Consider the following 13,727-nt stretch of genomic DNA (forward strand, 5'->3'; position numbering starts at 1 on the left):
TCCTTACGTCCCCTCTTCGGGGTCTGGTCCCTTTGGTGCTGGGGGTCCAGCGTGGGCCCTGTCTTGTGTGGCTGCCTGTTTGTCAGTGGTGGGGAAGTGCCTTCTCATTCTGTCCCAGCCAGCTTCTGTGCGCTGCTGCTGGCCTTTGTTGCTGGTTTTCTTGGGGCTGTGTTCAGGGGGCCCCGTCTGTTACTGAGCATCCTTCAGAGACAGCCAGCTGGGAATTCCTGACAGGAGTACCCCCAATGCCCTTCCCTTCCCTTGGTAGCTCATGACCTCCCACCACATCCATATTCTTTCACCTGAATCCCAGAATGAGCCACAGGGGAGTGTGACAGTAGGGAAGGAGGCCCCTTCTTGCCCTGCTGGCTTGGCTGCTCCAGTCAGCCTGTGTGAAAAGCTAGGGACCTGTGTCTGGGGTCATACCTGTTCCCAAATGCAGGGTATATATGTCAAGTTCTCCAAAGGCCTTCTTCTCCTTCTTCCACTGAGCTATGATGTTCAGCTCAACAGGTGTACAGCCAGCCTCCCCGTCCTGCCAGGCACTCCTCCTCGCTCCTAGAGGAGCACCCTTACTGGCTTTGCAGTGATGGGAGGGACTCTTTCTGATCTGAAGACGTCACATGCTGATACCTCACCTTCTTTATTTTTCTTTTAAAGCTTTAGGAAGGTGGAATTGGCATAGGATGAACTGCACCTATTTAAAATGTACAGTTTGGTCAGTTTTGACATGTATGCACCTGAGACTTGTCCTTGCCCCCAGTCTTCTTAAGTAGATTGGGAAGAGGGGTAGGGTGGTGGCTGGTGGTATCTAGCAGGGCCTGGATGGGTGAGTTCTACTCTGCTTGTATGTGGCCCTCTTTAGAATGTACGTTCCAAGAATTTGCCACTCCCTACTTTGGGACCTTTGTTATTAATTCAGGGGCAAGAGTGAGAGCCCCACTCCCTTCCTGTTACGTGTTCTGACACAGTATAAAGCAGGAGTGTCCCTACTGCTCCCCAAGGAACTCCTGCGAGGGGAGATGGAGGCACAGAATTTGGGCTCTGAGACTGCCCCTTTCCTTTAGACACAGTGATTTCTAATTTCCCGTTTTATATGTGGTACCCCTTAAATAAGATTTCACTTTGAGCAAAGGGGTTCTGTGACTAGGGCACGTGTGAAGACCACACTAGAGAGAGATGCTGGTGAGCCACCAAGTGGTTTTAAGTCCGGGGAGGGGCACCTGGTTAGATTGCCCTTTAGAAAGATCAACTCTGATTGCAGAGCAGAGCCCAGACCAATGCAGGCAGAGTGGGTCTGGGGAGACCTGCTAGGAGTCAGGGATGAAGAGGAGAGGACAGATTCAAGAAATACTTAGGAAACGGCTTCGATTAGACATGGGGCAGGGGGTATGGGAGAGGGAGGAGTCTAGAATAATGCCACAGTTCAGGTGCGGGTGACAGGTGGCCAGTGGTGTGGCTCATTGAGAAGGGGACACAGGAGGAGGCGGTGGCAGTGTCAGGGGAAGGCAGTGGGCTCGGTTTGGGCATGTTAATTTGTGACACCAGTTTCTTTTACATTTGTCAATGTGGTTGTCAAAATCGTGTCCTCTAGAATTAACAGCAGAGCTTCTTTTATCCGTCCCACACCCTCTTCCGCACAGCTGTTACAACCACAAAGGAAGCTGGTTTGAAAGCGTCAGGAAGAGTTGACAGATTTGTGGTGGGTATTGCGTGAGATTTTCCGAAAGAAACCAGATGGATTTCATTTGGCCCCCGGCAAGCTGAGCGTCCTGGGCGGGATCACCCTGAACCCTGGGGAGTGCTTTGGGTCACATCCGCAAGTAGTGGGCCTGCCTGCATGTAGAAGGGCCGTGAGTCTCACAAATTTGAGGGTTGGCTCAGCGTGGTGTCTGCTCATTGATAAAGGCTTTTGAGGCTAACAGTTTGGGAGGAATGCGGGCTTGTGGTAGGTTCACGGTGAGGCGAGCTGTGCTGAAGCCAGAAGGCTCTGAAAGGCTCAAGTGGACAGCAAAATAGCTTGAGGTACTTAAGATGTTATTTCTGAGTCAGACTTGGAGCCAGAGGCATTTTAGAGCTGGTTTGACCTTTGAAATTATATAGGTTAGCATTTCCCATGGAAAACTGATGGGAACCAAAGGGGTCTCTAAACAGATCGTATTAGAAACATCAGTTCATAGAATGTTAGTGGATTTCTTTTTTTTTTTTCTTTTGAGGTTATGCCTAGGTTTTATTTTACTAAACGTAACAGGTAAGTTTTCAATCCATGACAACAACAAATATGTAGCCACTGTTTTATTACAGACATCTGAACTGTAATAGGTCACCCAAGAAACCGTTAGGGGAATTTCCATTAGTTCTCAGTTTCCTGGAGGCATGCTTTGAGAACAGTCTTCGACTGGCATGCTTTTCTGGCTGTTTTCCAACTTGTTTGTAAGATGAGTCTTATTATTTGATGATAATTGTTTCTAAACACCTGATTGGTGCTCTAATAATCTTTCCTTGGAAACAATCAAATTTTGTAATTTTCCCTCTGGCTTTGATATATAATTGACATATAACATTGTGTAAATTTAAGGTTTACAACAAGATGACTTGATACACATATATGCAGAATGATTACCATAAGAGTCACACATCCGTCACCTCATGTAATTACCATTTTTTGTGTGTGTGTGAGATGAGAACATTTAAGATGTACTTTCTTAGCAACTTTCAAGTACATAATACTGTATTTTTTAAAAATAAATAAATTAGTTTATTTGTGACTGCATTGGGTCTTCGTTGCTGTGCGTGGGCTTTCTCTAGTTGCGGCGAGTGGGGGCTACTCTTCATTGCAGTGCGCGGGCTTCTTATCGCAGTGGCTTCTCATGTTGCAGAGCACGGGCTCTAGGCGCGTGGGCTTCCGTAGTTGTGGTTTGTGGGCTCTAGAGCGCAGGCTCAGCAGTTGTGGTGCAAGGAGTTAGTTGCTCCGCAGCGTATGGGATCTTCCCGGACCAGGGCTCGAACCTGTGTCCCTTGCGTTGGCAGGCGGATTCTTAACCACTGCGCCACCAGGGAAGCCCTGTGTTGTTAACCATAGTCACCATGCTGTATGTTAGATCCCCAGAACTTATTTGCCTTATATCTGGAAGTTTATAACTGTGACCAACATCTCCCCATTTCCCTCACCCCCACAGCCCCTGGCAACAACTCTACTCTGTTTCCATGAGTTTCGCTTTTTAATTTTTATTTTATTTTATTATTTTATTATTATGATGATGATTTTTGGCCACGCTGTGTGGCATGTGGGATCTTAGTTCCCTGAGCAGGGATAGAACCTGTGCCCCCTGAATTGGGAGTGTGGAGTCTTAGCCACTGGACTGCCATGGAAGTCCCGACTTTCACTTTTTTAGATTCTACATGAGTGAGATCATGCAATATTTGTTTTTTTCTGACTTATTCTCTTAGCACAATGGCCCCAAGGTCCATTCATGTTGTCACAAATGACAGGATTTCCTTCTTCTTTATGGCTGAACAATATTCCATTGTGTATATATGCCATATTTTCTTTATCCATTCATCCATTGATGGACACTTAGGTCATTTCTATGTCTTTGTGAATAATGCTCAAATGATCCTGGGGCGGGGGGGCTCGTGCAGATATGTCTTCAAGATGGTGATTTCATTTCCTTCAGATATATACCAAAAGTGGGATTGCTGGATCAAAGGGTAGTTTTGTTTTTAATTTTTTTTAAAAAGCTTTATTTATTATTAATTAATTTACTTATTTATTTTGAGCTGTGTCGGGTCTCAGTTGCGGCACGTGGGATCTTTGTTGAGGCATGAGAGGTCTTTCGTTGGGGCGTGGGCTGTTCGTTGCAGTGCGCGGGCTTCTCTCTAGTTGTGGCGTGCAGGCTCCAGGGCGTGTGGGCTCTGTAGTTGCGGTGCTTGGGCTTAGTTGCCCTGCGGCACGTGGGATCTTAGTTCCCTGACCAGGGATTGAACCCGTGTCCCCTGCATTGGAAGGTGGATTCTTTACCACTGGACCACCAGGGAAGTCCCTGTTTTAAATTTTTTTAATTTAATTTTTATTTTATATTGGGATATAGCTGATTTACAATGCTGTGTTAGTCTCAGGTGTACAGCAAAGTGGTTCAGTTATTCATATACATATATCCATTCTTTTTCAAATTGTTTTCCCATATAGGTTGTTACAGAATACTGAGCAGAGTTCTCTGTGCTATTCAGTAGGTCCTTGTTGATTATCTATTTTATATATAGTAGTGTGTATATGTTAATCCCAACCTCCTAATTTATCCTTCCCCCCTCTACCTTTCCCCTTTGGTAACCAGAAGTTTGTTTTCTATGTCTGTGAGTCTGTTTCCATTTTGTAAATAAGTTCATTTGTATCACCTTTTTAGATTCCACATATAAGTGATATCATATGATATTTGTCTTTCTCTGTCTGACTTACTTCACTTAGTACGGTAATCTCTATGTCCATCCATGTTGCTGCAAAGGGCATTATTTCATTCTTTTTTATGGCTGAGTAATATTCCATGTGTTATGGCTGACTAATATTCCATGTGTTATATGTACCACATCTTCTTTATCCATTCCCCTGTCAATGGACATTTAGGTTGCTTCCATGTTTTGGCTATTATAAATAGTGCCACAATGAACATTGGGTTAGTCTCATTCACTGTCCCAGTTTGTCTTTCTAAGCTTGTTTGCTGAGCCACATTTCAAGAGATGAAACAAAAACAACTTCTTCTCTGGGGATTGTTATCATAGCAGCCTTTCTCCTTCTCCACCTCAGGAACTGGATGCCTTCCAACCATACCCTGTTGAGATAATGCCAGGCAGGATCTACCTGGGAAATTTCAGGCAAGCCTGCGACCCTAAAATTCAGAAGGATTTGAAAATCAAAGCACATGTCAACGTCTCCATGGAGACAGGGCCGTTGTAAGTAGAAAAACCATTGTTTTTTTGTTTTTTTTATATTAGTATAATTTATTTATATAAGATTCCTAGTGGCATGCATTGACAGAATTGAAAGGGCTTTTAGAAATCAGCATATACTGGAGTAGGGTCTGCATTTATTTTCATCTATTCCTGGCCTGCACTTCATTGCCTGGCATGGCCATGGCATCCTCTGCCCCTGACTGAGAACCCCACACTTGCCCCATACCCCATACTTAAATCTTACCAAAATAATACTTTCTTGGTACTTAACATTCTGATGCAAAAATACCCTGGTTTACTCTGCTTCTCCTATCTCAGGCCCTCTGAGAAGTGACCCCTCTCTTTGTCCATCTGGGCTGCTGTAACAGGATACTGTAGACTGGTGGCTTATGAATAACGGAATTTCTCATGGTGTGGAGGCTGGGAGGTCCAAGATTAAGGCACTGGCAGATTCAACGTCGGATGAAGGCCTGCTTTCTGGTTCATAGATGGCATCCTCACGTGGCAGAAGGGGCAAAGCTCTCAGGGTCCCTTTTATAAAGGCACTAATCCTGCTCATAAGGGTTTCAATTTCTATCCTCATGACCTAATTACCTCCCCAAAGCCCCACCTCCAAATACCATCACTTTGGGGATTAGGTTTCAACATATGAATTTTGAGAGGACAGAAACATTTGATACAGCAACCTTTATGTCAGATTTTCCTTGGTGCTAGGAACATACAGACACACACACACACCCTCACTCATCATTGTTCAAAGAGCAGGAAAGTTCTGCACAGCCTTGCTTGTCAGCCTGTGTCTTCCCAGCTGTGTCCACTCATGATCACCAAGGCCCCCCGCACTGTACAACCTACCTCTTCTAGCTCCTGATCAAAGCTAATAAAATTCAGCTCAGAGAGAATTTATATAAATAACACAAGAATTCAGTAAGGCATCTGGTAAAAAACTATATAAAAATCAATAAATCTAAAGAAAATTGCGTCTAGGTACTTAGTGAAACTGCTGAAAACCAAAGAAAGAGAGAACATATTAAAAGAAGCAGAGGGTTTCCCTGGTGGCACAGTGGTTAAGAATCCGTCTGCCAATGCAGGGGACACAGGTTTGAGCCCTGGTCTGGGAAGATCCCACATGCTGCGGAGCAACTAAGCCCATGCGCCACAACTACTGAGCCTGCGCTCTAGAGCCCACGAGTGACAGCTACTGAGCCCGTGTGTCACAGCTACTGAAACCCACGTGCCTAGAGCCCACGCTCCACAACAAGAGAAGCCCCCGCAATGAGAAGAAGCCCGCTCAATGAGAAGCCCATACACCGCAACGAAGAGTAGCCCCCGCTCGCCGCAACCAGAGAAAAGCCCGCATGCAGCAATGAAGACCCAACGCAGCCAAAAAAAAAACTTAATTAATTAAAAAAATAAAAATAGGGCTTCCCTGGTGGCGCAGTGGTTGGGAGTCCGCCTGCCAATGCAGGGGACACGGGTTCGTGCCCTGGTCCAGGAGGATCCCACATGCCGCGGAGTGGCTGGGCCCGTGAGCCATGGCCGCTGAGCCTGCGCGTCCGGAGCCTGTGCTCCACAACAGGAGAGGCCGCAACAGTGAGAGGCCCGCATACCGCAAAAATAATAAATAAATAAAAGCAGCAGAGAAGTAAGACATTACTTTCAAAGGAGCAATAATTAGACTAACAGCTGACTCATCAACAGAAATCACTGCAACTAGAAGGAAATATGGAATGCGTCTTCGTAGTCAGTAACCTTTCTGGTGATTCCCCACCTCCTACCATTCACAGCATTGAATGTGGGCTAGATTTACTGATGTGTGCTAATGGATAGAATAAAGCAAAAGTGATGGGCTGTCACTTCTGATATTGGGTCACAGAAAGACTGTGGCATCAGTATTGCTCATTCTCTCTTGCTCACTCATTCTGAAGGAAGTCAGCTACCATGTGGTGAGCTGTCCTATGGAGAGGTCCACATGGCAAGGACCTGACAGTCTTCAGCCAACAGCTAGCAATGAACTGAGGCCCTCAGTCAAAAAGCCTGTGAGAAACTGAATCCTGCCAACAGTCATGTGAATTAGCTTCTAATTGAGTCTTCAGATAAGACCAGATGACAACGGCTTGTCCATAACTTTATGAGAGATTTTAAGCCAATGGTACCCAAATAAGCTGCTCCCAGATTCCTGATCCATAGAAATTGATAATAATTTTTTATTGTTTTAAGCCACTGAGTGTTAGGACATTTTGTTATCCAGCAATAAATAATAGAACCTTAAAGCACTGAAAGAAAATAACTGCCAACCCACAAGTTTGTACCCAGAGAATATATCCTTCAATAATGTAAGTGAGAGGACTTCCCTGGTGGCGCAGTGGTTAAGAATCTGCCTGCCCATTCAGGGGACACAGGTTTGAGCCCTGGTCCAGGAAGATCCCACATGCCATGGAGCAACTAAGCCTGTGCACCACAACTACTGAGCCTGTGCTCTATAGCCCGTGAGCCACAACTACTGAGTTCACGTGCCACAACTACTGAGTGCGTGTGCCGCAACTACTGAAGCCCATGCGCCTAGAGCCTGTGCTCCGCAACAAGAGAAACCACTGCAGTGAGAAGCCCACACACTGCAATGAAGAGTAGCCCCTGCTCACTGCAACTAGAGAAAGCCCACGTGCAGCAATGAAGCCCCAGTGCAGCCAAAAATAAATTTAAGAAAAAGAATGTAAGTGAGAAGAATTTCCATTTCTGGCCATGATAGAGTAAGTGGCTCCAGATTTACAACCCCACCTTAAACAACTAAAAATACTCAGACAAAGCATCTAAAACAAGGGTTTTTCAGACAATGGCCAACAGACAGCACAGGACAATGATTCCTGAGAGGAAAAAAAATGGTGAGCTCCACAATCGAACCAGCTTATTGCTTGGAGATTGTTTGCAGGTCACAACACAGATCCTATTATTCTTTCTGAGTTGAGGGTACAGAGTTGAGGACTCAGAGCTGTTGAGTTGGCTAGAATTTGCAGGAGACCTGCATGGAGAATAGAGAGCTGAGTACAAAGAAAGACTCTGGACATCTGCAGAGAGTCCTCCTGTGTCTTCAGCTAAGTACTAATAAGCACATGCATGTGAGAAAACTACTCAAGGCAGGGAGAAAAACCAATAGAAATCAACAGGTGGTACAATCCCCAGAGATTATGTGGGGCCAGGAGTAGTTTGTGTTTCCCGTCAAATTAAACAAAACTCACAATATACAGTGCATCAAACAGAGTACTTAGAAGACTACTGCTTCAGTAGTGAGGAAAAACTTAGCCCTATATTAGGGATGAAAAGTACAGTCTGAGATGAAAAATATACTGGATAGAATTAAAAGATTAGACACTGTGGAAGAAAAGATCGCTGAATTTGGAGACATAGCAATAGAAGTATACAAAATGAAACATAGAGAAGAAAAAGACTTAAAAAAAGAAACTAGAGTAGAACTTCAGTGAGACTGAGACAGCTTCAGGTGGCCTAACATATGTGTAATTAGAATCTCCAAAGGAAAGGAGAATGGGGAGACAGGAAACATTGAAGAAACAATGGCCAGAATTTTCCAAATTTGACAAAAGCTATAAATGATCATCTGCACTGATCTCAATAAAATTTTTAATTAAAAATAGAATAATTTGGAAGATTATGAGCAACTTTATGCCAATACATTTGAAAAATTAACAGTTTCCTCAGAAGACTCAAGCTACCAATGCTTACTTAAAAAGAGATAGATTTATAAAAACTGACAATATGATAGTTCCTAAAACAAGATTCAACCAATTTCAGGAGATGCAAATCATATAGAGTTGGCTTTCAACCACTGTGGAGTTAATGTAGAAAACAATAATTTGCAAATATAACTAGGAAATTCCTAGAAGCTTAGAAATTAATTTTACAACAGCTCATGGATCAAAAAAGAACTCACAATGGAAATTATGAAATAGTTTCAACTATATGATAATGAAAATAGAATATATCAGAACTTGTGGAGTGTAGCTAAGCTGTGAGGGAAATTTATAGCTTTAAATGCATCTATTAAAAAGGAGAAAGGCTAAAAATCAACTAGTTACGCATTTATCTCAAGAAATTACCAAAGAAACAGCAAACTAAACTCAAATAAGGAAGGAAGGAATAATAAAAGCAGATAAAATGAGCTAGAAACAATAAAATAGGATCTAGAAAGTCAAAATAGTTTTACAAAAATAATAAATTTGGTAAACCCTTGGCCAAAAAGAGAGAAAGCACAAATAACCATCTGTAAAAGGGGCTTCTAGGGCTTCCCTGGTGGCGCAGTGGTTGAGAGCCTGCCTGCCGATGCGGGGGACACGGGTTCGTGCCCCGGTCCGGGAAGATCCCATATGCCGCAGAGTGGCTGGGCCCGTGAGCCATGGCCGCTGAGCCTGCGTGTCCGGAGCCTGTGCTCTGCAATGGGAGAAGCCACAACAGTGAGAGGCCCGCGTACCGCAAAAAAAAAAAAATCTTCGCAAACTGAGAATAGAAGGGAACTTCTTTGATCTAAAAATAAAATTCTACAAAAATCTCTATAGCAAACATCTCAATGATGAAATGTTGAAAGTTTTCCCTCTGAGCCTGGGAACAAGACAAAGATGCAACTATCACCACTTCTATTTAACATTGCACTGGAGGTTCTAGTTGGTGAAATATGGCAAGTAAAAGAAATAAAATAGGAATCAAAAGGGAACAAAACCTGTCATTATACACAGTCTAATTGTATACACAGAAAAGCCAAAACAACCTGCAGATAAATTATTGGACTTAAATAAGTTTGCTGAAATTTTAAAAGCATACAAGTTACAATAGGACAAAAATATTAAATATCTAGGATTATACCTATTGAAAGATGTGCAAGATCTCTACACAGAAAAGTATACAGCATTACTGTGAATTACTAAAGATTATCTAAATAGCTAGAGGATGTTAGTAAACATCACCTGAATAAACAGAGGATGTACCGTAGTTGTGGATTAGAAGAATCAATTTTGTAAAGATGTTGATTCTTGCCCAATTGATCTATAGATTCGATGGAATGCCAATAAAATTCCTATGGATTTGTGAAAATTGATACAGTAATTTTAAATTTTATATGGAAATACAAAGGGCAAAAATAGCTGAATAGTGAATAACAACAAATGGGAAAATTGACTTGACCAGTTACGAAGACTTAAAAAGAACCACAGCAAGTAAGGCATTGTGATATTGGTGCAGGATAGAAAAATAAACCAATGGAGCAAAATGGAGTCCAAACACAGACCCATACATATACGGACACTTGAATTATGCAAAGATTTTCTCCTATATTTTCTTCCAGAAGTTTTGAGTTTTAACCTTCACGTTTTATGATACATTTAAAAAAATATTTATTTATTGCTTCAGGTCTTAGTTGTGGCATGTGGACTTCTTCGTTGTGGCATGCATACAGGATCTAGTTCCCCCACCAGGGATCGAACCTGTGCCCCCTGCAATGGGAGCACAGAGTCTTACCCACTGGACCACCAGGGAAGTCCCCTGTGATACATTTTGTGGTTTTTTGTTTTTTTTTTTTTTTTGCGGTACGCAGGCCTCTCACTGTTGTGGCCTCTCCTGTTGTGGAGCACAGGCTCCGGACGCGCAGGCTCAGCAGCCATGGCTCACGGGCCCAGCCGCTCCGCGGCATGTGGGATCCTCCCGGACCGGGGCACGAACCCGCGTCCCCTGCATCAGCAGGCGTACTCTCAACCACTGCACCACCAGGGAAGCCCCCCTGTGATACATTTTGAAATCAGTTTTTGTATATGGTGCCTGATATGGAACAAAGTTCATTGTTTTGTATGTGGAAGTCATCACTGTTGAAAAGGTGATCCTTTTCCTGTTGAATTGCTTTGATACCTTTGTTGAAAATCAGTTGACCATACGTGTACAGGATTATATCTGGATTCTTTGTTCTTTTTCATTGATCTATGTTTTTCTTTATACCAGTTTCCCACACTTGTTTTTCTCTTTTAAAAAAAATTTTATTAAAGTATAGTTGATTGGGGCTTCCCTGGTGGCGCAGTGGTTGAGAATCCGCCTGCCAGTGCAGGGAACACGGGTTCTTTCCCTGGTCCGGGAAGATCCCACATGCTGCGGAGCAACTAAGCCTGTGCGCCACAACTACTGAGCCTGTACTCTAGAGCCTGTGAGCCACAACTACTGAGCCCACATGCTGCAACTACCGAAGCCCACGCTCCTAGAGCCCGTGCTCTGCAGCAAGAGAAGCCACCGCAATGAGAAGCCCGCACACTGCAATGAAGAGTAGCCCCCGCTTGCCGCAACCAGAGAAAGCCTGCGTGCAGCAATGAAGACCCAACACGGCCAAAATAGATAAATAAAATAAATAAATTAATTTAAAAAAAAGTATAGTTGATTTACAATGTTGTGTTAATTTCTGCTGTATAGCAAAGTGACTCAGTTATAGATATATATTCTTTTTCATATTCTTTTCTGTTATGGTTTATCACAGGATATTCAATATAGTTCCCTGTGCTATACAGTAGGACCTTATTATCAGTTCCACACTTGATTACTGTAGTTTATAATAAATCTTGAAGTCAGGTAGTGTTAGTCCTCTAATTTTGTTGTTCTTTTTCAAAGTTGTTTCCTTTGAATTTCCATATAAATTTTAGAATCAACTTGTCAGTTTCTATACAGAAGCTTGTTGGAATTTGGACTGGGACTGAATGGATTCCATAGGGCAATTTGTGAAGAATTGATTGACATCTTAAAAATGTTGAGTCTCCCGATTCATTAACATGGTCTATCTTTCCGTTTACTTTGCTCTTTGGTTTCTTTCAGCAATGTTTTGTAGTTTTCAGTGTACAGTTCTTGCACATCTTGTATCAGATTTCTTCCTAAGTATTTGATACTTTTGATGTGATTATAAATGGTATATTCAAATTATAAATTTCTTGGGAATTCGCTGGTGGTTAGGACTCTGCGCTTTCACTCCTGGGGCCTGGATTCAATCCCTGGTCGGGGAACTAAGATCCCGCAAACTGCGCGGCATAGCCAAGAAAACTCAAATAAAATTTAAATTTCTGATTGTTGCTAGTATATAGAAATCCAGTTGGTTTGTATATATTGACCTTGTATCCTTCAGTCTTCTCCACCCAGATGTCTCCTCCGTTGTAAGGCTTTCCCCAGCTCCCTCGACTTTTCCCTGCCCTTCCTCTTCAGGAGCACGTGCAGGTCTTTATCCTAAAACCTAGCCAGTTGGATTGGGGCCATTTGTTTATGCGTCTGCCTCCCCCATCAGACTGGGAGCTCCTTGAAGCTGGGAGGGGCCCTATTTGATTCATCTTGTGTCCACTAGGGTCCAGCTCAAGGTCTGGCACACAGTAGGCATTGAGTGAGTATCTGAGGAAAGAATGAATGGTTGGGGATAGATGGGTGAATGGATGGTGGATGGGTGGTCAGGTGTGGAGGGAGAGAGGGATGAGGGGGAAGGGAAGGATGGATGGACGAATGAATGAATGCAGGGTGAATTGCGCTTGTATTTGTCACAGCAAGTGCTCATGCAGAAACTAAACCAGGATATTTTCATTTCTGAATCTGCTGCAACTTTCTGCATACCACAGTGAATGAATGTCACAGTAGGCCACAGTCGTCATAAATAACATTTACCAAGTGCGCACTGCACACTAGGCATTGTGCCAAGCTCCTTGTGGGCATCTTCTCATTAAACATGCCACGTACCTCATCTCCCTCCTCTTTCCCCCTTGATTGTAAAGCTCTAGCCCCTCTGATCTCTCTATTGTTTCTCAAACATATGAAACATACTGCCCTCAGGGCCTTTGCACTTGTATTCTCTACTTGGAACACTCTTTCCTCATATAACTGCCTGGCTTGTCCTGTCACCTCCTTTAAACCTCTGCCCAAGTGTTACCTCCTCAGTAAAGCCTTCCATGACCATCCTATCTAAAATAGCAGGCCCACCACTCTCCATCCTTCTCACCTTGCTTTCTCCATTTAACATAGCAGATTCATTACATATTCCTTTCCACCCTCACTTTCTTTGCTGTATTCTAGGAAAGCATCAGGTTTGTTTAATAATAATAATGTCACATTTATTGGGCACTACCGTGTGCCAAGCAGATTGCTGAATGCTCTACATAGATTGACTTAATCTACACAACACCCCTATGAGGTAGGTGCTGTTTTTTTTGAGAGGGGTTCATTTATTTGCCCACATCTCCCTGATGCTAGTTCAGCCTCCTTCCCCTATGATCCCATTGCTGTGGGTGAAGGATGCCACAGTAGGGCTCTGTGTGAGTTTGCCTGATTACCTGTGCTTTTCTTCCATTTAGTTTTGCAGGTGACGCCGACAAGCTTCTGCACATCCAGATAGAAGATTCCCTGGAAGCCAACATTACACCCTTTTTACGCCACCTCTGTCACTTCATTGGTAAGGAGCATTCTTTAACCAGGCAACAACTGGTCTGTGCCCAGGGAGCAGAGGGGCTGTGGTACCTCATCCACATGCCTATTGCTGACTGCCACTCCCAGCACTCAGGAGGAAAAGGGCAGGGCCCAGCACATGCCCAGCCAGGTGTGGCCAAGCCCTGGGACAAGCCTGCCCCCGGGGGGTCCTTGGAAATATGGGCAGCCATGCGTTTACCTTGGGAGCAGTGGGGCCAAATGAGAGCCCCAGACTGTGGCTTGAGTGCCCTGTGTTCTGGCCCTGGCTGGATCGCTATGTCCTTTCATGCCTGGCCAAGCTCCAG

General features: G+C 43.7%; 1 protein-coding gene across 1 annotated transcript in view; it reads left to right on the top strand.

Moving 5' to 3' along the window:
• STYXL1 (serine/threonine/tyrosine interacting like 1) overlaps nucleotides 1-13,727 on the top strand; it is a 65,768-nt gene that overhangs the window by 41,019 nt on the left and 11,022 nt on the right. Inside the window, exons 6-7 of the mRNA XM_082857334.1 lie at nucleotides 4,802-4,947; nucleotides 13,311-13,408. Coding sequence (XP_082713460.1) covers nucleotides 4,802-4,947; nucleotides 13,311-13,408 — 244 coding nt within the window. The remainder of the gene's footprint in view (nucleotides 1-4,801; nucleotides 4,948-13,310; nucleotides 13,409-13,727) is intronic.

Source organism: Leucopleurus acutus, assembly GCF_964270905.1.
Source record: "Leucopleurus acutus genome assembly, chromosome: 16".
NCBI classification, from domain to species: Eukaryota; Metazoa; Chordata; class Mammalia; order Artiodactyla; family Delphinidae; genus Leucopleurus; species Leucopleurus acutus.